This window comes from Phoenix dactylifera, chromosome 6 (genome assembly GCF_051530095.1).
Source record: "Phoenix dactylifera cultivar Ajwa chromosome 6, Ajwa_hap1_PhDact_Kaust_v1.1, whole genome shotgun sequence".
Classification (NCBI taxonomy): Eukaryota; Viridiplantae; Streptophyta; class Magnoliopsida; order Arecales; family Arecaceae; genus Phoenix; species Phoenix dactylifera.
Genome location: NC_143195.1, coordinates 34,035,514 through 34,059,868, shown reverse-complemented (window position 1 = coordinate 34,059,868; position 24,355 = coordinate 34,035,514). Strand labels below are relative to the sequence as shown.

Below are 24,355 nucleotides of genomic sequence, written 5' to 3'. Positions count from 1 at the left end.
CACAACCCTAGAGTTTCCTCTATTCCACTTGTTTGGACTTTGAATTTTAATTCAATATTTCTACAATGATAAGCATTGGCTCTTATTTTTTAAGAAAAAAAATCCGTATATAACTCTTCTTAAGCATATTCCTCAGTTGCCAGTATTTTTATTTCGATGTTTTTTAATAGGTAGATGCTTCCATTCGATTGCCAGAGATTACGAAATTGAATGTTGTAAATTCTATTTCTAGAAAATATGAAATTAATTATACATGCGTAAAGTTTTATACATTATTAGTGAAACCTAATGTATGACTGGGGCTGCTTTGTCCTAGCTGTATCCTGGCTTTTTTATGAACCAGTTATTAAGAAATAGATGATCATCAAATGAACAAAAAAAATGGAAAATACAATTTTGCTCAATGAGTCCTAATGGTTAAATAACAAGAGAAACAGGGTCAAAAGAGTAATTACACTATCACGTGTAGTGTAAGAAGGGAAACAGGCTTCGGATCCTGCTTACCTAGTCCAAAAAAAAACACTCTTCCATCATCTCGCACGTGTGAAAGGAACGTGCGGCGTCTTCCCGTAATTATCCAACAAAACCATGAGCCTTTCCGGCCGCGCTCCTCACTCAAATGCCGTCCTTATTAAATTTCACCCCCAATCTCACGCTCGTCGTTTCGATTTGACAACGCGTGCGAGCGAGGGAGCGAGAGAAAGGAAGCGGAATAGGAACGGAGAGAGAGAAAAGAGCCTTTCTTTTTCTCCGCGTTCGCCCCGAAACCGCCCTCCGATCCGCCGGAGAATTCTTGGAGACTCGCTGGAGAGAGTCGCTGCCGCCGTCCGCCGCGTCGGGAGCACATGTCGGGAGGTCGCGGAGCTAGGGTTTGGTGCCCGGAGGGGAGCCTTCCGATGCCAATTGAGTCCCTCGGGAAATGAGCCTGCGAATTGCCGTAGGATTTGGGGTTCGGACGCTCGACAGCCAAGATTTCGTCTCCGGATGGAGGGTGGTGGATGCGTAGGCACACTCTCTCTGGTACTTGTGCTCCTTCTCTCTTTTTACCGCCTCTCACTCTGCGCTCCACTTGCCTACTGTTTCACTATTTCTTATAATTCGGTGGTTTAGCCCGGAAGAAAAATTAGGGTGTTTCATTTGCTCGATTTGAATGGTATGTGGCGGGAATCTTTATCTTGTTTTCCTTCGCGGTTATCCGTTCTTGAAAGCTAGGGTTTTTTTGAAAATTGTGCGATTTTCTCTGTTTATTGAGTTTTTTTGAATGAAGCGACGATCTTGGCTTAGGGTTATATCGTGTTGCGTGCAGAGCTTTGGTTTGTGATTCGTTTCATGGAATGATTGAACCGATGGCTTTATTGCTATTTCTTTTTTGCTTTTAACTTGATCACTTTTCTGGTAGAAAATATGGTTTACTAACATGTGCTTTATTGCAATAAATTGGGTCTTGGATGACCCCGAATTTCTCTCCTTTTGCGCGCGCGCTACGTATGAGTAAATTATTTGTTAATATTTTGCCGGTTTTATACAAGCATAATTTCACTCTTTTCACGTTACCACCATCCAGTGTATTAGGATGAAAGTATATTTAGCTCACAACGGAGAATGCTTTCTGGTGAACCAGACAGTATACTATGTGGGTTAAGGTTATATCTAGTTACTGAATACAGTATTGTTGATGACATGTTAGTTAATGTCCTTAGTGCCCTTGATTTCTGTTTTACGTGTCCCTAGTGCATGAGAACCATGGGATGATCAGTTACAATTAAGTTTCTGGTCTGAACTAGCCTGAAATGTATGATCAGTTGAACTTACATCATCCAAGCTGAAAGATAAATGTGTCTGGGCTTTTTTGTTGCTGAGTTGATCCAGGTAACTGATTTCGATCTCACAATGTAGGCTGCTAGGTTTTGAAGTTTTTAACTAATTTTACTGGTTAAATGGGAACAGTAGATGGCTTAATAATTTGCGATCAGGCATTTCAGTTTAAAAAATTTTGTGCACGTATTAATTAAATTACTGGCTGGTTTTTCATTGCCAGAACTACCTGAACATACTTTGATCAATTGAACAGTGTTAACATGGATGAAGTCAGGTTAACTGGTTAGTTTGGAGGTTTATACAAGTAGAATTAGTTGACAGCAGTGTTACATGGACATGTCATTTTAGGAATACTTGGAGATGACAAATTTTCCTTTTTTTAGATATCTTTGAAGTTTTAAACTTTTTAGGGTTTGAATCAATTCCAGCTGCTCCATATTGTTCCTGCTTCAACCCTCTAAATACATTTTGTTGATCTTTGAAATTATTGAAGTCGAAGGTATTGACACCAATCACTAGTAGCGAAGTTAAGAGAGCAGTTATGTGTTATGTGTGTTTTCTTTATCCCAGATCTAGTCAAGTTAAAGTGGAATTGACATGATAAGGTTTTAGGGTGCAAATCATAACTTGAAACAACCAAATATGCTGCAACCAAATATAACTTGAAAATCCTATTGAAGATTCATTTGCATCCGTATTTTAGGGTGATTCTTGTATAACTTTAAATGTTCTGACCTTAGAAGCATCAACTCAACTCAACTCGACTAACCCTTAATCCCAAACTAGTTGGGGATGGTTACACGAACCTTTTCCTCCATTATGTTCGTTTGAGGGCCATACTTTCTCTAAGATGTCGAGATATCAAGTCCATTCTCACTGCTCCCTACCATGTGATTTTCAGTTATCTCTACCAATCTTTTCTTCTACATCTATCAAATCACTCCTTTGTACTGGTGTATTCCTTAACCTAAACCATCGAAGTTGTTTTTATCTCAATTTGTTCTCAATTGCTGCCGCCTCCATATTTTATGAATAACTTCATTTTTTATTTTATCATTTCTCTTATTACTATATATCCATCTCAACATTTTCATGTTGGCCGCACTCATTTATATGTTGTTTTCTAACTAGTTGTATAGCTATCCTATAAATAATTCCTTTCAACTTGGTATCTTATGATCACATAATATTCTAGCTGCATTTGTCCATTTTATCCAACTTGCTTTAATCCTATGGTTGGCATTCTTTTTAATCTCCTCTTTATTATGAATAATCAATCCTTAATGTTGAACATGATCACTCTAATAAATTTCATGATCCTTAGTTTTTACTCCATCTTTATCTCTATTTCTGATTTGACTATGATTGCATTTCATGTATTCTGTTTTGGTCATGCCTAACCTAAAAGCCCTGGGTTCTAATGCATTTTTCATAATTTTAACTTGCGGTTAACCCCGACCTTAGATTCATTCACTAAGACCATATCATCTGCAAATAGCATGCACTGAGGAATATCGCCTTGAATATGCCTCAAAAGCTCATCCATGACTAGCGCAAAAAGGTAAAAAATTATAGCAGATTCTTGGTGTAAGACTATTTTAATTGGAAACTCACTTGCTTTATCATTAGTAGTTCTCAAACTAGTAGTTGTTGCATTGTATATGTCTTTAATCACATTTATATATCTAATGGAAACTCCTTTTATTTCTGTCCTCCATAAGACTTTTGTAGGGACTTTATAATATACTTTCTCTAAATCAATGAAAATCATATGAAGATCTCATCTCTGTTCTCTATACTTAAACGTCTGAAGGGGAGAGATACCTTCCATACTTGACCTTTTTGGCATAAAATCGAATTTGTTCTTTGATATTTTTGTATCACATCTCACTTTGTGCTTAGTCACCCTTTCTCTAAGTTTGATAGTATGACTCATAAGTTAAACACCATGATGGTTAGAACAATTTTGAATATCACCTTTACTTTTATATATCTGTACTATCATGCCCTTTCTCCATTTGTCAGGCATCTTTCTAATCTTTAAAATTCTTATCAGTCAACCAATTTACTCCCATGTCACTTAAACACTTTCAAACCTCAATATGGATTGCTTCAAGTCCAACCACTTTTCCGTCAAGTCCAATCACTTTTGCAGACCTCATTATTTCAAATTTTCTTCTCATGCATTAGTTATTTGGGTAAGTAAATGCAAAATATTGTAAATGTGATTAGTTCTACTTGGTCCAATAACCCAAGAAAAGCAAGGTAACTCTGCTGGTAGATCTATTGGCTATATATGGTACAGACTATAATGTACTTCTATTACCATGAATCAAACCTATTACCAAGTAAATACATGGGTTATAAGGGGTGCCCTTACCACGAGAGGTGGTGATTGAGAAATTAGTGCATTTATTTCTGCATTGCCTTAGCGTTCTTGTTGTGGATCATTAGCGGAAGAAGGCTGTTTAAATTCATGCACGATCAACTTTGAATTGGCATTTAACTTTTAAACAACAATTGAAACTTTAATTTAGGTTGTGTTTTAATGAACTAGTTGGCCTGCAGCAAATACTTTTTGGTGCAAAAAGGAATAATTTCAGTGCTGGACTGATTAATAGTTGAAAACTTTTGAAGCAAAAAAATATTAATCTTGAAAAATACCAAATGAGGTAAATTATAACAATAAAGCATATGTAAAACTCGGGTAGTTTGCTAGTATGTGTCTGCTATTTTCGAACTATCCGGTACAACATCACTGATGTAGCTGCTCATAGAATGGAAAATATCATTTAGCATCTTGAACAAGGAGCACAGATATTGTTAAAATAGCGCTTTTTTTTTTGGGGGGCACTAGAATAGTGAGAGAAAAATTATAGGAGCCATTACTTGGTCCAATGGTAAAAGGCTTGGGTTGTGCAATGGCACAGGTTTGACTCCTGGGGCAATCACTTTGTGCAAAAAATTGCCAATGCTAAGTCTATCCCTAGTTTGCCAGTCACAGGGCCTTGGATTGCTAGGACCATAGCTGGGTAATGGCCCTTCTTTTAATAGTAGGAGAAAATTATAAAGAAAAACCCTTAGTAGGTTCGAAACGACTGCTGACCTTGAGTCTCCATTGGAAAACTGGGTAGTTTCACTTTCTGGAGTTAATGCTATCACAGTTATAATATGTTGATGTTATTGTGTTTCAATTTGTGTTAAAGCTTGTGTAATATTTCTTTTTCTGGAGTTACAATTATTCAGAGTCAAAACATGTCAGTGGTAGTGGTTTCCGACATATTTCAAAACTTGTATAGACTTATATTAGCTGTTTTTACGGACGAATAGAACTGTCCGGGTTCCTCACAATAATTTGAATTGCTTATTTGGTTTTTTGGGCCAAAATTAGTTTGGTACCTCCATGGTTCATATGTAAGTACTAGGTTGCCTACTATCTTTTGGAAGCATTTTTGGCCTATGTTCAAAGTGCCGGTTGAGATTAACACGTTGCTTGGTTTGGCTGAAACTAAACCCGTCACCCTGTATAGAGGGTCTCATGGTCCTTGTTATTTAACCAATTTTTACCATGGTACTTTCATTTTCAACAGCATCTCGCATTACTGTATGGATATCTTTCCCGAATCTTATAAACATTTATGTTTATGAATCAATAATGACCCTGTACATGGGTCATAGGGATAATAAAGAGATGAAATATGGCCAATGAGTACACCATTGTTGTGGAGCTGTGCCTTTCTAGATGGTTGTAGGATAAGGGTTTTGTTGAAACCAATCTGGATGGTCAAGCAAATACGGCGTGAAAAAGGTCAAACATAAATTAGGTCTGTCCTACAAATTTTGTATGCGCAGGTAAATAGTTGTATAAGGTGTTTTCAATGGTTTACAGGCCTGTTTTGTATTCTTCAAGTACTCCATTAGCTTGAAACAACATTTTATGTATATAATTAAGCAATGTCTTTTATGTTCCAAGAACAGTGCATTCCATTTTCTCAATAGACTGGTTCTTGCATAAAATGACTAGAATTGCGTGTACCTCTATAACTTCTACTGTAAAGCTGTCACCAATTTTTTCCAAGTAGAAGGTTTTTCATAGCTGGCCAACGTATTTGTGGATTTACTATATGTACTTTACCCTGCATATATACATTTCAATTTGTTGCAGGGATTTATCCATGGATTATGATGATAATGATTTTCAAAGCCAGAATTTTCAACTAGTTGGAGAGGACAGCAGCAAATTTCCTCCAAGCTTGAGGTCATTTGCTCTACCAAAATTTGATTTTGACGAACACCTCCAGGTCCATCTGAGGTTTGACAGTTTAGTTGAACCAGAGGTTTTACTTGGCATACAAAGTCAAGAAAATAATTGGATTAAGGATTTTTCACCAGGAAGTAGTGCAATAGAATTTGGTTCAAGTGCTGCCGAATCTTGCTGCATTTCTAGGCGTAATAATGTCTGGTCTGAGGCTACGTCTTCCGAATCTGTGGAGATGTTACTGAAAGCTGTCGGAGAAGATGAGATTGTAAACAACAAAGCTGTCATTGAAGAGGCAGATATGCATGATCAGTTGAATGGGATAGATGATCAAATGGATCCCTTGATAAGACAAGATGATTCGCAGAACCCTTTCATGGGTGATATTGTGTGCTCAGATCCCACCCCACTGGCTGATAAGTCTAATAATATCCTTTCAGGGTCAGATAAGGATGCATTTAGGGGTGTGCCTCAGGTTGAAGGTATGTCTCAAACTTCCAAAGATGAGAAATCTGAAAAAGACACGGACATAGGTTCGTCAGACGAGCAGTTTAACTCGGATGAAAAGGTCGTTCCTGAGCAACATAGTGCCGATAAAACTTCTGATGAAGTTATTAATGAGTTTTTTGAGACTGTTAAGAATGATGATTCTTTGGATAATGCATTCATGAGGAAGAGCACACCTGATGATCATGGTTGTGCTCCAAGTGGAGACACTAAAACAAGTTCTGAATGCAGGAATACTGAAGATGACCCTGCAGCCGTATCCATTGATATATCTGGTATGGGTGCTGGGAAACTGAAAAATCAGTCATTCTCAGAGCAAATAATGGAGGAAAACAAAGAGGTTGGCATGCTTGAGAAATCAGAAGGTCCCCGACCTGATAATCTTCAGAAAGCATATAATCATATTAAATGCAGAGATGGTAAAGTGGACGATCAGCATTCTGAAGGCCGTGCACTCAACAATGATTTTTGCAGGATAAAAGATTCTTCGTGTTTGGATCCATCTATGGGCTCTTTGGTGTATCTAAATGAAGGGTGCAATGTATCTGCATTTTCTGAGAACTCTGATGGACTATTGGAAGCTATTGCTTACCAGGGTAAGGCCTTGAACAGAGATAGTGAGACAGGTGATAAAGTTGTGGCAAACATCAATGAGAAATCTTCTTTAGAGGTAGAAGGAGATAGGGAAACTGAGAGGCATTCTGTTGAAGTCAGCAATGAAAATATGGAGAAGGTATCTCATATGACGGAAGCATCTAAAAATGTCAGCCATAATGAAACTAAATTTCTCTCTAAAGATGATGATTTTCATGTAAGTACTATGCCGATTATAAACACAAATATTACTCATTTTGGAGAGGAAAAAGAACTCGCTTCTTTTAAGGAAGTCATTGAAGAAAAACAAAATCTTGAAGGCCAGTTATCTGACAAAAACAACAATGATTCTCATAATTCTAAACCCATTGTTATAGAAAAGAGTGTAGAGGACGAAGATCTTAGAGATACTGCTGAGAAATCAAGTGTTACATTGAATGCTTCAGAAGATGCTTCTTTAAAAGAATCTCCTTTGCCTGCTTTACAGCATGATGCAGAAGTACAGGTCTTATCTTCCACTCATGACAAATCAATTGAGATGAAAAAACCTGGTACCTTGGATGCTGAGTCTAATGTTGATGATGTGATTGCTCAGGATATTTCTGTTATTGGAAAGGAATACACAGCACTATCCGCTGGTTCATGTGGTGCAAGTTCTAATACTGACACTTCTAATGTTACTGAGAAGATGGAAGAGGCCTCATTTACAGACCAGAATGCTGGTATGGCAACAGATGGTTCATCAGTCATTAAACTAATTCAGGATGAATCTGGTAAATATTACATTTTCCCATTCATTTTGAATACTCCTCTTTTTGATTATTGGTTTAATTTTGGAGGCATAGTTCTTCATTTTTGGAACTGATGTGCACGTGCTTTTGATCAGTTGCTGATCCTGCTACTGTTGGTGTCGCGTCAACTTCACTCAATAATTCGGCTGTTCTCCACCAGTCATGTTCTGAAGATGCTCTTGCTGTTGATGTGGTTGTAGGACAGAAAGTGGCAGCTGTGTCACCTTTACCTGCATCAGAGTGTTTCCATTCCGATGAGAATGATGTGAAAATCTTAGTATCAGTTACAAAGAGTAACAAAGATTCCAAAGTATCAAGTGAGCCAACTACAGTTGCTGATGCAGTTCTGGATGGCTCATCACCAAGGAAGAGGCTTCTGGATGACTCAGGTAATCTTATCTGTTGTTTTACTAAATAATATTAGTCATGGATAAATTTAGAAATCTAATTTCTAAAATGATGGAGCTTATTCATATATTTGTGGCGTGGCTGCTGGTCTTCTTTGTTAGTTTTGAAGGGTAACATGAATTCCTAAGCATCTAATTTTTTTCATCTCAAGAGAATGAGGAAGCAATGTCAATTGTCGTTGGCAGTGCCATAGGTGGGTAAAACTAATGAAGATTTTAGATCTTTGGGTTGGATCTGGTTGGTCTGTGGGAGTTCAGGTGGGAATAATTTTATCTTTGTTACTGTGGCAGGAAGTGCAACTCTGCCTCTTTTTCTATTTCTATCATTTAAGTATGCTTGCTTGAATATGTATAATGAATGATGGCTTCTATTTAAAACTATGTTCTTTACAGCAGAAACCACCAAGAATCATGAGAAGCAGCCGGTGCCTTTACATCCATCCGCACGGGAATGTTCTCCTGGTATTTGCCAAAATGAACAGCAAAATAGTGAAGCTAATTTAACTCCAGGAGGTAACTGTGATAAGCAGAATCTTGTTGGCGAAATCATCTGTGAGTTGCCTCTTCATTTTAAATGTTTCACATGTTGATAAATCAGATTTTGATTTATCACTCTTCTTATCAGTAATATCTGTTTTATGAAGTTAGGAACTAAAAGATGATGTGTATAGATTCATTTGTCTCTATTGATTGAGAAAAAAGAACTAGAAATTTTCTCTTTGAGCAAATAATAGATGAAAGGTATTGTGTAGCAGGATCTTACATAGACAAGGTAGCTAAATTTCCTTTGGTGTACCCTAAATTGTTCTACTCACTGTCTTTACTTGACTTCCTGATTTCAAGTTAATATCAAGTGCTTCATAGCAAGTTCAGCATGGAGGTGAGTAATGATGTACATGACTGGATCATGGGCAATTTTAATATTGCTTGGGCCAGGTCATATGCCAATAATCCTATTCAAAATTTTGGATATCCATAACTGAGGCCTGTCCCACATGCATCCCTATGTGTGGGGCATCCGTTGTAGAGACAGCCAATTTAATACAGCTGATATTTATTGTAGCATATCTATATACTATTATATAATGGAAAGTCCTTGTGGCTGCTGTGAACTTTCAACTCTCTCATGTGTCACCATGCGAGAGAGAACCTAGCATGGAAATAGGAGAACATAAGGAAAAAATAACTCTTGGGAAATGGACTCAATCCTGAAGAAATCCATTCCTATTTACATATCTTATTGGTCTCTCTCTCTCTAGATGGGAAAAACAAAAAAAATTATGCCCTCCAGAGAAACCACAGACCATCTTGATGGACTACTCTCTCTCATCCTTTTAGTCTAATTACAACTGTTCTTTATTCACTTATCATGTGCATTGCACATGTCCAATGCTAGTCAGATAAGTGAATCTGTTTTTCATGTGTTGTTTTGCTGGTTCTTTAGTAAGTATAGTTTAACGAGAGTAGGCATTATGATAGTTTCCCTCTTTGCCTTGTTGCAGGTGATGCATCAAATGGCCATACAAACAGATCTCCCCAGTCCACCATGCCTAGAAGTAATGCTGAATCGCGCCTGCTGGAACCTGGAAGTGGCATTCAGAGTTCGTTTGAGACAAGTTGTGGTTCCCCCACAGTCATCAGTTGCACCGAACATTCTCAAGATGGAGTGGGTTGTCAAGAGGGTGGTAAAGGAGTTCTGGAGCGTACTGGGGCTTCTTCAGATGACTTGCCTCATATATCTTCTGACACAATAATGGGTGCTGGTAAAGTCAAATCCAGTGATCGTGATTCTAAGGAGGGTACCACATCTGAAGAGGATAGAAGCTTTACATTTGAGGTTGGATCATTAGCAGAGTTGTCTGAAAAAACCACTGCTAATAACTGGAAACCCTTTTCCAGTATGCATTCTTTTGAACTTCCTCAGGTAACTGGTTTTCTTTTTCTCTCTCTTGAGCTAGTACAGGATCTTCTTCTTCTTCTTCTTCTTTAATTTAAATAGCTTATATTTCATGTCATAGTGTTTTCCTGAAGACTGGTAAGTCTTTTACTATTTGTGGCTATTGCAATCCAATTGTAAGGTTTCAAAAGAGAATTCTCAAGGTGGTCTTAAAGAATCTGAAGAAAGAAGTCCACACAGAACCACCACCAATACTACTGGTGAAGTTAAAAGTAAGCAAATATCTGGCCGTGGAACTGGAAAAGTAAGCACATCAAAGAGGACAACAAAAGAAACTCCATCACCAAAGAAGGCAAAAGGAAGGGAAAGGAATACATGCAGTACCTCTCCTACCAGTGATACTACTATAAGCAGCAACATGCAGCTGGAGGAGATGCGACAAATCCCTAATGTCGAGGGCAGCAGTATGAAGGCTTCTTGTTCTCTGACTGTTCAGACATCTATTTTGCCCGACTTGAATACTTCAGTGTCTAGCGCAGCATTGTTTCACCAACCTTTCACAGATCTACAGCAAGTTCAATTGCGTGCACAAATCTTTGTTTATGGATCATTAATGTGAGTTGTTATCTCTGTTTGTTGATTATTTTATATTTATGAAGTTATTATTAAAATGTTTTTGGATGTTGCTGCAGTCAAGGCATCCCACCCGATGAGGCTTGTATGTTATCGGCATTTGGAGGAACTGGTGGGTATTTCGGCAAGACATAATTAATGAAACTTTTTAGATATGCATCTTAGCCTGTTCTATTCTGATGGATCATTGCTGATGAACAAATAGATGGTGGAAGGAGTGTATGGGAGGGAGTGTGGCGTGCTGCTACAGAAAGGTTTCAGAATCAGAAACCGCCTCTCAATATTTTTGAAACACCGATACATTCTCGTTCAGGTAATTTTTGTCTAGAAAATTGTTTTTGTTAACTAATGTATCTGATTACTATATGATTGGTTGGGGTGATTGACATTTGCAGGTATTAGGGTTACTGAGCAAGCAACAAAGTCCAGTCCACTTCAAAGCAAGTCCCTCAGTACCCCTGCTTGCCAAAGTGGCATCAAGGTTGTACCTTCAACTATAGTAAATTCCACAATGTCTCTGCCACCACCTCCGTGGAGTATTTCTTCTCATGATGCCTTAGCTTCTAATGTACAAAGAGGCACACGTCTAGACTTCAATCAGGCTATACCTCCCCTGCATTCATTTCAATCTTCCCAATTGAGGCAATATACAGGCAACACTACACCATTGTTTTCTCTGAGCCCTCGTCCTGGTTCCTGGGTTGTTTCATCACAAAGTTCAACTTTAGATGCTAGCTCACAGTATTCTGCAACACCTGTTGCTGAAACAATTCAAGTAACACCTTTGAGAGACTCATCTACACCTCGTGCCTCCAATATGCAGCTTGTGTACCCTAATACTCTGCTGCCTACTCAGGCTCCTATGAGTGTTTCTGCAACATCTGTTGTTCAGGTTGAAAGCCAAAATAAGTCAGCAATTTCAACTACGAAGAATGCATCTACTGCTCAGAAGTCCAGAAAGAGGAAGAAAGGTTCAGCGCTTGAAGAGCTTGGACCAATGTTTTTGGTTTCTCAACCTCAAACTGAACCTGCTTCCGCTACTGCTGTTTCTATGCATCTACCAACTTCTGGAGGCTTCCCTTTATCCCCTGCACATGGTGGTCTTGCTTCAGCTTCATCTTACATTACGTCTCCTCCTCCTTTTCAGATAGTTGGCAGTGGTAATGCTGAACAGAGGGTCATCATTTCTGAGGAGACATGCAGTAGAATTGAGCAGTCAAAGCTGCAAGCAGAAGCTGCTGTTGCTCATGCTGCTGCTGCAATCCGGCACAGCCAAGAAATATGGAGTCAGTTAGCTATCCAAAAGAAGTCTGGCTTAGTTTCAGAAGTAGAAGAGAAACTTGTCTCTGCAGCCGTTGCAGCTGCAGCAGCTGCTTCTGTTGCAAAAGTGGCTGCAGAAGCTGCTAAGGTTGCATCTGAGGCTGCTTTGCAGGCTAAGATGGTGGCAGATGAAGCTCTGAGTTTTGCCAAAACAGGACATCCTGGTCAAAATTCTGAAACTGACCTTGATGTAGGAAAGGATTTGGCAAGGTTAACTCCTGTTTCAATCTTGAAGGGCAAGGACAAAATCAATGAATCTAGTTCTATCATTTCCGCTGCACGAGAGGCTGCCAGAAGAAGGGTGGAAGCAGCTTCTGCTGCCACAAAGCAAGCAGAGAACTTAGATGCCATATTCAAAGCTGCAGAACTGGCTGCAGAAGCTGTTTCACAGGCAGGAATGATCATTGCGATGGGGGATCCCTTACCATTTACTATCAGTGATTTGGTGGAAGCTGGTCCTGAAGGTTATTGGAAAGTTCAGCACACGGCAATTGAGATACATACAAAAACAAATGGCGTGCACCAAGAGGAGAATTTGGGTATTGACGTGCCTGGTGATCATGACATATCTGTTAACAAATCTACTAAGCGATCACCAGGTCATAGAGAGATACAGAAAACTACCGATGAAGAGGGGATAACTTCCCGTAGTGAACAGGCCACACAGTCAGAGGAAAATAATATAGGTATGCTAAACTTGCAATCTTTCAAAAAGTTGTGATTACTGCAGATGGAATATCTGAAGACTTCAATTTGGTTGATATTTGGGCTTTCTCTACCAGAATTAGGAATCACATCAGTAACTGTTCCAACTGATAGACTTGAAAGAGATTCTGTGGCAAGTAATCTTAAAGGAACTAGCATCCAAAAGGGAACTCTTGTTGAGGTACAAGCTTATTCTTATTGTAATTTGCTCTTCCAAGTAGCATCTCTATAGATTTCTAATTTCCGCAGATGGAGTAGAAACTTCCATAGTAAATGCAAATCTTAAATTTCTGGGAAAGAAAAATTTGTTGGAAATACATATACATTTACGTGAGGACCTATGTTAGTTTAGGATGACATGGTATTTGCTGATGTGTGCATAGAAAGATAACAGAACATTTGAGATTTATCGACATTCATTTGAGCCCTATGTGATAGTGTGTGAAAGCGATAACATTGCTTTAAATATGGAGAGGTAATTGAGCAATTTTGACATGATTTTTTGTAATGTATACACTAATGTGCCATTAGAATACAATTCTTAAGATAAGGTTTTACTTAATAAACAAAACGACAATTTTGAGAATTAATTAATAGACAAGTGGACTCAAGTCATTCATTTTAGGGTTTTATGCATGTATACCCTCCAAAATATACAAAATTATATGAATACCTTCGTAAAATTGCTATTCGCATGTATACCATCATAAAATTTTTATTTCGCATGTATACCCTTCTTTTTCTTTCTTTTTTATATATGTACCCATATAATCAATGTCGTTAAAAAATAAACGATTTATATTTAAAATGACTGAAATACCCTTATAGGTAGATGAACAAAAAGAAAACTTTATAAGAATATGCATGCATATAGCAACTTTGCAAGGGTATTCTTGCAAAGTTGGGAGGGTATACACTTAAAAAATTCAATAAAAAATGACCAAAATTTAGTATAAATAATTCAGTTGTTCTTAATAAAAAAAAGATGGCAAAAAAATATTAACATTATCATGTCACATAAACTCATGTTAATATCAACTCTTATAGAATGAATCATATTGCTTTTACGAAATTCTCGCCTCAAAAACAAAAAACTGAACATTTACTAATCACTAAAAATATATTTTAATAATCTAAGCATCTATAATTAATTTAAATTTGATATGCTTTAATTTTTTTAAAATAATGAAGAATATATAGATGTTATAGATTATATAATGATAATTATATCAAAATCAAATGGAGAATAGTATTATCAAAATGATCACTTAATATTCCAACTTGACCAAGTCATGATCTTAAAAAGAAAAATTGACAGTGTGGCTTAATCTTTTTTCGACTTGTCAATCCAACTAAATCATGATAGCCGAGTTTTGATTTTTTTTAATAGATTTTTTGAATGTATACCCTTCTAAATATGAAAAATTACATGAATACCCTCATAAAGTTGCTATTTGCGTGTATATCCTTGTAACTTTTTTTTTGCATATCTACCTATAAGGGTATTTTAGTTATTTTAGTTTTAAACCATTTATTTTTTAACGATGTTAGATGGTACATGTACCTATTCGGTCTAGGCAGGTTGCTTGATTGCATGTAGGAAGCTAGGCCACTGGAGGCGGACACCTAGGTGGTCGGACCCTGTGTGACAAGCAGCCACTTGAGTGTGGCTGCTTCTGAGGTTGCTTGGGCTGCAGCATCTATTTGTTTTTTCTTGTTTATCTCATCTTTTCTGATATCTGGTTTTGAATTTTGCAGTTCGTTAGGAAGAAATGTTTTCTTCTTTACTCTTGGTTCTTTTAATGTTCTGAAATTTCCACAAGGATTACCTGATACTTTTATTTTGAATATTTCAGGTTGTGGCTGATGAGGATGGTCTCAGAGGGGTTTGGTTTTCTGCACGGGTTCTTGATGTTAAAGATGGTAAAGCATTTATCTGCTACAATGATCTTCTTCCTGCTGAAGGTAAACGGCTGTTTTTAAATGGCACCAGATACATCTTTGTTGAGGAGAAAGCTATTGGCTATCAGAATCTAATCTTGGTTTCTAAATTAATTGAAGCTACTCTATTCTGCATTTTGATTATATAAGTGGACGATCTCCGCTCCCTTCTCATTGGTTTGTTTTTATGACCAAACCACATTCCTTGTATGCAGGCTCTGGTCAGCTGACAGAGTGGATACCACTTGAGAGTGGAAAAGATAAAGTTCCTAGAATACGTGTTGCTCATCCTATAACTGCAGTGAAATCTGAAGGAACAAGGAAGCGGCGTAGAGAGGCTGTAGGGAATTATGCTTGGGCAGTTGGAGATAGGGTAGATGCATGGATACGGGATGGGTGAGCATGCTTTTTCGTATTTCTTGATTTGCTCTATTTTATTAACTTTGAGATCATTGGAAGTTGGCGATCATGTTTCAACTTTCATCGTATTCATCTTTTTAATTCTAAATTGTGGTCTCCTCATCTTTCAATTTTTAAATATTTTTGTTCAGAACTTGTTCAGTTTTCCTTTGTAGTTGTGCATCTGACATGGATCTGCTGTCAACGTCATATTTCTCTTCATGTAGACTTTGTCCTTGTCCAAAGACATCTTGGAGTGATCCCATGATTGAATGGATTTAAGCTATATTAGTTAACATTACCTGCCAATATGATTTTTAGGTACTGTCCTTGTTCCCCATCTCAGGCCTGCGAATTTAAGAGAGCTAATTCAGGTTGAATGCTGGTTGTAAAACGTCCTCAAACTTCAGTGGACCATATATTGATTTATAAAGACAATGCATCTAGATGGACAAGTCCTGTTGATAAAGTTGCATTTTTTTTTTCAAAATTTGGGCATGCACTTTTCACTTTTTTACAAAAATAATCAGGTAAGCAGAGCTTTCTGTCTTTTTTTTTTGGCTTCCTCTAATTACCGAAACTTTTTTTCTTTTTTGTAATGCTTAATTTGGGTGCGCACACTTCTTCTTGTTGTTGTTTTCTTTTTCCCTTCTGAATCAGATAGTTAGAGGTCTTCATTTATCCAAATAACCAGATCACAATTCTATTTTCTGATACCTAATTTTGTTTAATCAACAAAGCAAAAGCTGCATGTTTTGGGTTGGCATTTAAGAATTCTGTTCATTAATGGTCATTCCTCTGGTAAATCAATCCTTACCAATCATTTCTCCTTAATTTCGATATAGATTTTCTTAAATCTTACTTGTCAGTCTCATGACTATAAACAAAACTGAGATAATTATGTTTGATTCCAATATTTCTGTGTATGTGTGTTCAACTGTGCATGTTTACATGACATTTATCTACTTCAACATTTTGTTTTAGTATCAGATCCTCCTAACTATCCTCGCCTAATTTTTGTGGTTATTTTATGCTCAGTTGGTGGGAAGGGATTGTCGCTGAGAAAAGCCCAGGCGATGAAACAAAGTTGACCATCCAGTTTCCAGGTGTGCCCCTTGAAGGTGTAATCCAGATGTCTTCATATGCTGGCATCTGCCTTTTTTTTGTGATTCAATAGGTGTAAGACGTGCACATATAACCAATTTTTCTCACGTAGGATCTTTTTATGACTACATACAAACTTCTATCTGATAGGATTTATGAAACTTGCATATATGTCTGGCCAAAGTCTAAAAAGCGATATATGCCCTCTGTGGTTAGATGGCATCCTCTTGATAAGTAATTTTACCATACTATCTTGTCATTTTATCTCCTCAAGGATTCTTTTTTTAACTGCTATTTAGATAGTGCTTGGTCACTTAATTTGCATGTTAAAAGTGGAAAAATCAATTTACATTATTAGCACAAAATTCTAAATGTTTGCCTTGAAATTAAAAATATATATTCAGTTTTCAAATGATCTAAATGGACAAGCTGAATTAATTTTTAAACCTAGCCAGACTAGGGCTATGATGACAAAATGATAGGATAGGTGCATTTGCAAATTTCAGACCTTTGGTAGGATATTAATGCACCATCAACTGCTTGAAGGGTAAATAAGCAAATAACTGATTTTTGAGGTGTTCATATGCCAAAAAACCCTAAAAATAGTTTTCTGGTTATAATTGTGATGTCACGCTTTTCCTAAGAACATATTAGCGAGCCATACAGTTTTTCAAGTTATATTGATGGAGCATCGAGGAATCTTAAACTATGGGATCAAAGGTTGCAAATCCATCGGAGTGGTTTGCTTCAGTTGCACAGAACTATCAAACTTAAGAGTCCTGTGCACCAGAACTGTTAAGTTCATCCTAAGAAGCAAGCAATCTAATGGACAAATCCGAAGCAGCTATTTGATCTTATGATCTAATGCACTGGAACTGTTAATATGGACTGGTATCATCATCAGATATTGGTGCACTGTAAATGGAGGGTGCTGGTTGTGGAGTTGCCAACCCAGCTATAGTGGGACCGGACAACTTTTTTGTGCACATAACGGACACCCCAAAGCATTTCCTTTAAGCTTCCAGTCGGACTAAATTAGGTGTAAACCGAATGGAACTAAAACCATCTGTTTTCATAAACCATTAATACTGGATTATAGGAAATTATGGCATGCTACATCAGACGATACTACATTTAACTCAGCCTTCCAAGAATTAATAAACAAACATTGAATAATACATGTCTATGGTATTTAGGGGCCATTTGTTTGTCTCCAATTCAATTGTATGCAATTCAAATACAGGCCGCAATTGAAATTGCAGCTGGAAAAATTGTTTCTGTTGGATTGTCTGTAATTGAAAACTGCAAATTCAATTGCATATGTTTGATTATATGGTAACCTCGCAAATGATGTCATAAGGTTACCCCCTTGGAAATAGTGAACTGTTTCCTTTTCTATTATAATATAATAATTGTCATATTATTTCATGATTATAATAGAAAGATAATAATAATATCAATTTATTATTGATTTTTTATAACAATAATTACTGCAATAATTACACCATTATAAAATAAAATAGTTTGTTACAATAATTAGATATATTATTACAATTATAAAAATATATTTACAGTATGGCATTGTAATGACTAATATTACTATGATTAAAGTAATGTTAATAATAATTAAATTGTATTGTCATCATAATAATAATTATATTATTATTATAATAACAATATTTATAATAATATAATATAATATTTTTTTTATATTATTATATTTTATTATAATAATAAAAATTCATATTTTATAATATCTAGTAAAATAATTAATATATTAAAATTATACAATTTTGAATTTCAGTTGTTAGAGAGTGATTAGGGGTTTGCTTCTTATTGCAACAAATCTTGTCACTGGAAATGCAACTAATTTGTCTGTATATTCAATCACAAGATTTGAGTCCATTTTTGCAATTCAAATGTAGCTTGCAGAATGTTTGTTTTGGATAAAAAAATGCCGATCCTAATCGAGCACTTTAATTTTTTTTTGGAAGGGACTGGACAATCTTATTTTGGATTGCATGATCCAAAATGTGGATCATCTGATCCGTTGGATCACCTAATCGACTTAAACAGGCTGTGCACTGCTCATGAACTGATGCCAGAGCATTTTCCTGAACTTTATTGTCGATTTTATTTTAAGATTGGTATTTTTCAGATCGCAATTATAATTTATTTTGCTAATTTGTTTTTGGATGTGGTTCTTGAATTATTCTCCTTTCAAACAGTTCTATTTGAATTCAAATTGGGGTGTAATATATGACCAGCTGGTTGTTTTATCATAGTAACAATTTGTCAGCTACCTGCTTGTTTATTATGAAGAATTCTAGTCCGTATCATTTCAAGTCCGGTTCATTCAGTGATAGGTGAGTATTGGTCTACTGTTTATATTAGTGTATTGGGAGGCCTTATATGAGAAGCAAAAGAGTCAGTGGAACCTATTAAATGATCTATATCCGGCTGCTGGGAGTACATTGGACTGACATTTTTTCTGAGGAGGATTAGTAAAATAACTTGCTGCAGACTCCTTATTCTCTTCTCCTCTTTCTTATTATTCTATTTCATATTAATCTCTTCTCCTTCAGCTCTCCTTATCCCTGTTTTTTCATTTTAAGCCAACTATGCGTGTTCTTTTTTTCATGTGTTAAAATACTGCCGTTAAATATCTGATTTCTCACTGATAATCAGATTTCTCCTCTTTCTTGTGACTTGTTGCTCACTTTTCAGTTTTTTTATTTATTATACTTCTTAAGAAATCTGAAAAACATCTTATAATCTACTACCCAATCTGAGCCACCTCCCACTACTATTTGTGATCCCATCCTGATCTTAACAATGTAGATGTCTATGAAGTTTTGTGGTGAAGCGTATGCACAGCTAATCAATAGAATTGCATAAAATGTATCCTTTGATAAAATTTTATTTCTATTTTTCAAAACATGTTTGTAACAGCTGCAGCCAGACATCTCTTAATTTTTGTTTCATTTAGTTGTTAAACCAGCACTTGTGATTAAATTAGCAAGTGTAATTAATTCACAATGTGGATGAAATTAAGAAGAAATTTGTGAAAAATCTTCCACTATGATCGGCTGTCTGCTTGTGGTTCTTAAATGATATCCTAGCCCTTGCAGCAGAACTTTCAATTAGCTGCTGCAATCAGTTGCCATGAAGCCAATCAAGCAGCTGATTGGTTGTTGAAGGAGGGAATTTAGAGCATGAAGTTCACTGTTTGCTGAGTGATTTCCCAGCAACGTTCCTTCACATCCAGAGATGTATAACCTGATTATATTCAATGATAGATTCATGTAAATGGCTAGCCTATAACCTTTTAATGAATAACATGAAACATTTACATAAGTGTGCAGAGTTGGTTAGAGTTCACTAACTTCAACAATTTGCGGACCTAGAAAAATAAAGAAAAACAGATTTTGTCGAACAGCAGGTCTGCAGATACAGGATTTTGATAATTCACTTATGCAATCTAAATTATGGTGCGTCTTGAAATTAAAGATGACTAAACAACTAGTTATTACAAAGAAGTTGACTTAATGAACACTCTTGTGCTTTTAACCATTGCTTCATTATTGTCAGTTTTTATGTAGCCGCCTTGGGCTTTTCTTTTGGAAAACAATCCTGACATTATTTGTTTCCCGAGTTGTATGTTTGCATGATGGTCCTTTTTTTGAAGAAACTATATATTGCATTTATTTGCTTATATGCAGCTGGAGGTGATGCATCAAATGTTAGAGCTTGGAATCTTCGGCCATCTCTCATTTGGAAGGATGGTCAATGGATATTGTGGTCACGTGTCAGAGAAAGAAATACAGTGGAACCCTATGAGGTTTGCATATAGTTCTTTGTTTTTTCTTGGTATTTTTGATGTTATGGGAAATTGTCTATGGGTAGTCATGTTATTATCACTTTCACTGGGCTGATTTGTGTATGATGACTATTAGGGTGATACTCCCTATGAGAAACGGCAGAAGCTTGGCAGGCTTGAAGGCAAGATCAATTCAGGAATTGATGGCAGAGGAGTAGGGAGTACATCAACAGATATGTCCAGTGCTGATTCTAGAAAACCTGAAGATTCAAGATCACTAAATTTATCTGCAAAGGATAAGATCTTTTCTGTTGGAAAGAATGTAAGAGAAAGTAATTCTGATGCTCTGAGAGTAAAACGGACTGGCCTGCAGAAAGAAGGATCACGAGTGGTCTTTGGTGTACCTAAGCCTGGAAAGAAAAGAAAATTTATGGAAGTAAGCAAGCATTACACTGCAGATAAGACTGAAAAGGCAAGTGAAGGGAATGATTCTATTAAATTTGCAAAGTATCTGATGCCACAAGCATCCCGCTTATGGAGAAGTACTTCAAAAGTGGATGCCAAAGGAAAACGGGGCAGTGACTCCAAGCGTAGGGGGCTCAAATCTGTAAAATCGCAATACGTTCAGGCTAGAGGTACAGTTGAGAGAGAGAATTCATCCCTTACCACTGTGCATGCTTCAAATGGTGGAGAAAGTGGTCTTGGTTCTTTACCAAATGTCAAAGCTTCTTTTACTAATGAAGAGAACAATATAGGAAGGAAAAATTTACTGGAAGCTGGTCCTTTGTCAACTAGCCTCGGAACAGCAGATACCACAGCGGTGGAGTCTTCTGTGATGCCTATGCCTGGTGTTCCATCATCTAAGGTGAAGTCATCCACTGCTGTTGAGGCTGAAGGAGTAAAAGGAAAGGTTACACATGCTACCGATAAATCAACTAGAATTGAAGTTAAGGGCTCTGAAAATCCTGCTAAAACTGTCCCTGATGCCATTGAGCCTCGGAGATCCAACCGCAGAATTCAACCAACCTCGAGGGTAAGCTATGTTTAGTATTTTGACTGACGGTGATGTGTTTGTTGAGTTTCCTTTTCTGTTTGGTTGAGAAGGTATCCATTTGTAGAATATTCTTATTTTTAATTGTTACCATCCTACTGGTAGCTCATAGTTGATATACGTATGGCAACTCTTCTAGACTACCTTCTTTTATATATTGGCTTAAATCTTCTAGCAAATGTTTAGAGTGTTGAAACCTTGCATTTGACTTCAAGGATGGTACAAATTGTTTAACTTTTTTTGGCCCATGAATCGATGATATATGATATTTCATTTAATAATTAGTGGTGTTTGCTCCGAAGGAACATTAAGCTTACCATTTAAGATGTTAAGGACTGTTCCAGATCGAGGTTATTTTTTATTCCTTTATATTAAGATGAATAATTCATTATTTCCCATGTTTTGCAGACCTTGAGTAATATGAGGTAGACAGTTCTTAGTTCCATAGGAAACATTTAGGAACTTTTCTAGATCAACATTTTCCTTGCAATTTTTGTGAATTATTATTGATTACTACAAAGACATTCTCTCCAAAAGTGATAAGCTAGCTACTTGAAAACCAGTTTCCCTGTCTCTCAGTATGTAGAAGCCTTTTCACTTATATGATTCATTATCATCTTTTCGCCGTTATATTCTATAATTCTTTATACCTGTAGTTTTTTCAGCTCAGCATAATTTTCTGACAAAGAAAAACATTTAATCTCTATATGATTCATTATCCTCTTTTCCCTTTTAAATCTCAATAACCATTTCAGCAAAGCTCAATGATACTTTGCTGTCCATTAACAATAACATCTGCCACTTAAACCATTTTAGTGCAAGTCACTTTTATTCTGATCAAATTGTCGACCTGAACTTTTGACATTTTACGTCAGGAGTGTATTGAACCTTGCATAGTTTGACACTTTGCCATTCTACTTTGTATCTTGAATTTTACTTGTGCAGTAAGCCCATAACCATTCTTCCTCTCATCGCTCCAGCCTCCATCAGTCTCATCCTATTATCATTTATTTGATGTGATGTTTTCTATACTAATTCTCTTGGTCCATTCCCCTCTAGAGAGAGAGAGAGAGAGAGAGAGAGAGAGAGAGAGAGCTTTTTATACTGACAATAGGGTTGTGTCCATTTTTTGTTTAGAAAAAAGAGCTCTTTATGAAGAATGTTTTATTTCTTGTTGTCTAGCCCAAATTGTCTATGTTTGAAGTTAACACTTGCTATGTTTATGCAACAGTTGCTAGAGGGACTGCAAAGTTCGCTGATCATATCCAAGATTCCTAGTGTTTCACAGGACAGGGGTGCCAGAGCCCAGCATAGAGGTGCATCGTCTTCTAGAGGTATCTTCTTTTCTCTGAATAGTTTGATTCTCTTTTCCCATGGATTCAAGATCAAGTAATGTTAAGTTTAATTGTTGAAGCAGGGAATGCTCATGGTTGAGGAGGGTTTTTGGATGCTGTAATTTGATCTATATAGGAATCCTGTGTTTCAGTGAAAGTTCATCAATCAGGGGTTTTGTACATAAAAGTAACATTTTAGGAGTGGAACCAGAAAGCTTTGGTCTTATATATTTAGATGTAAAATGCTATAGTGAGCTTAAATTAATCTTATCATTTTCTTTATCTTGAGCAGCTGGAGATTCCTGTTTATTTATTTATTTATTTATTTTTTTATTGATTTGTCGATAGAACCAGAAATTTCATATATTTCACCCATGAGACATCTCTTTAGATATCGCATATATTGCGGATTCAGGTGATGCAACAGATTGACAGAACTAGAACATGCATCATCTGTTTTGCTGATTTGCAGGCATGAATTGCTGGTATTTACATGTGGTTTCTCCTTGCTTTTATTTCTTTCTACATTTGTTATGAGCATGAGTAAATTAAAAGTTGCTAGTTTGGTTGCTTGCTCTTTGTTTTTTCGATTTACATTTCTTGCTTTTTTCCTTCATTTTATTAACCTCAGAAGGACTTGGGGCTTGCCCTGGTAATCATACCTCTGTTTAGTAACCAAAGGTTCTGGATTTGATTCGTTGGTGGTACATTCCAGAAATCTAGATGGGTTATTATAGTCCTGGTCGGTCTCTCTTTCTATCAAAAAAAGGTCTGAAAACATAAAAAAAAATGTGATATTTTTTTGATTTATCCTTAATTTAATGTTGATTCCATTGCAAATAAATCATTCTCTGCAGGGCTTTTCTACATGTCCAGTCGGCGACGCTCGGATGCATGATCGTTGTTGGCTCAGTGGAATCGGATGGTGCAGAAATAGTGGGATAATAATTTCCACATGGAGGTATCAGCAACTAGTTTAACATGATGCCTGACCCCAATATTTTGGCGAGTGAAAATTGAGGACTGAATAGCAGCTTCAGCAATGAAGATCCAATGTTTAATTAGGTTGATCAGGTGTTCTTCTTGGGGGTTCAGACAGGTTTTTTCCTTGCGCCTCTGATATATTTTACTTATATGGTAATTTTCATGGTAGTAGGATACTCGGCTCGCTGGCCTTTGGTCCAGAATATACGTTTCATGGTATGGCACGCCAATTGGGGTGACACAACCGTACCGCTGGATTAGAAAGTAGCATGTATTCCTGCGACTTGTGTTGGTGAAGCTTGCTGCCCGGGTCACGGGCAGCCCCAATCTGCCGCTGTACCAAGATCCTGGGGAAGTCGTTTCGTAGTTCGATGCAAAAATATTTTAGAGGACAAATTTAGCGGTATGGAAGTCGTGGAATGTGCCGGCGCATTCGTATTACCAAAATTACAATAATACTTATTAAATTCATCATCTTCCCTGGATAGAAAGGCACGAGTCCTGTGGGAGGACTAATAACCACGCTCCGTTTCTCTTGCCGCGAGGCCTCGAGTTTGGTATTCCAATCTTGCCTTTATCGATCGCTGGCCGTATCGCCCTGATTAAAGGTCATTGTCGCAGTGGCCTCTATAATGCGATGCTCGACGAGATGTCTCGTGGTGCTCGGGAGTTTCTAAAACGGGCATTTCGTGTGGTTTTCCATCATGACAACAGAAGGTTTTCCATCATGACAACAGAAATACTCAAATCCAGTCTGGAGTAATTTTTGTTGTTACTTTCTGACGGTTTGCC

At 36.9% G+C, this 24,355-nt stretch overlaps 1 protein-coding gene across 19 annotated transcripts; it reads left to right on the top strand.

The window, feature by feature from the left end:
- Nucleotides 1-646: 646 nt before the first annotated feature.
- LOC103711651 (protein SWOLLEN 1) lies at nucleotides 647-23,846 on the top strand. 19 transcript variants are annotated; one of them, XM_088723831.2, is made up of 18 exons: nucleotides 647-1,020; nucleotides 5,984-7,682; nucleotides 7,773-7,950; nucleotides 8,064-8,357; nucleotides 8,772-8,927; nucleotides 9,878-10,299; nucleotides 10,454-10,887; nucleotides 10,965-11,017; nucleotides 11,111-11,218; nucleotides 11,301-12,911; nucleotides 13,008-13,111; nucleotides 14,787-14,895; nucleotides 15,087-15,267; nucleotides 16,309-16,391; nucleotides 20,097-20,215; nucleotides 20,331-21,227; nucleotides 22,477-22,579; nucleotides 23,437-23,846. In XM_088723831.2, the coding sequence occupies exons 2-18, from the start codon at nucleotides 5,994-5,996 to the stop codon at nucleotides 23,475-23,477; spliced, it is 6,582 nt and encodes a 2,193-aa protein (XP_088579957.2). In that variant the 5' UTR covers nucleotides 647-1,020; nucleotides 5,984-5,993; the 3' UTR covers nucleotides 23,478-23,846. The 19 variants fall into 19 exon arrangements, with proteins under 19 accessions (XP_088579957.2, XP_088579961.2, XP_088579959.2 ...); XM_088723835.2 differs by lacking the exon at nucleotides 23,437-23,846 and adding an exon at nucleotides 22,663-22,870 and having other exon boundaries at nucleotides 16,309-16,376; XM_088723833.2 differs by lacking the exon at nucleotides 23,437-23,846 and adding an exon at nucleotides 22,663-22,870.
- Nucleotides 23,847-24,355: the final 509 nt, after the last annotated feature.

Coding starts and splice junctions, on each gene's coding strand:
- LOC103711651 (XM_008797892.6), top strand. CDS start 5,994: ATGGATTATGATGATAATGATTTTCAAAGCCAGAATTTTCAACTAGTT. Junction 8,928..9,877: donor TCTTGTTGGCGAAATCATCT/GTGAGTTGCCTC, acceptor GCCTTGTTGCAG/GTGATGCATCAAATGGCCAT. Junction 20,216..20,330: donor ATACAGTGGAACCCTATGAG/GTTTGCATATAG, acceptor GATGACTATTAG/GGTGATACTCCCTATGAGAA.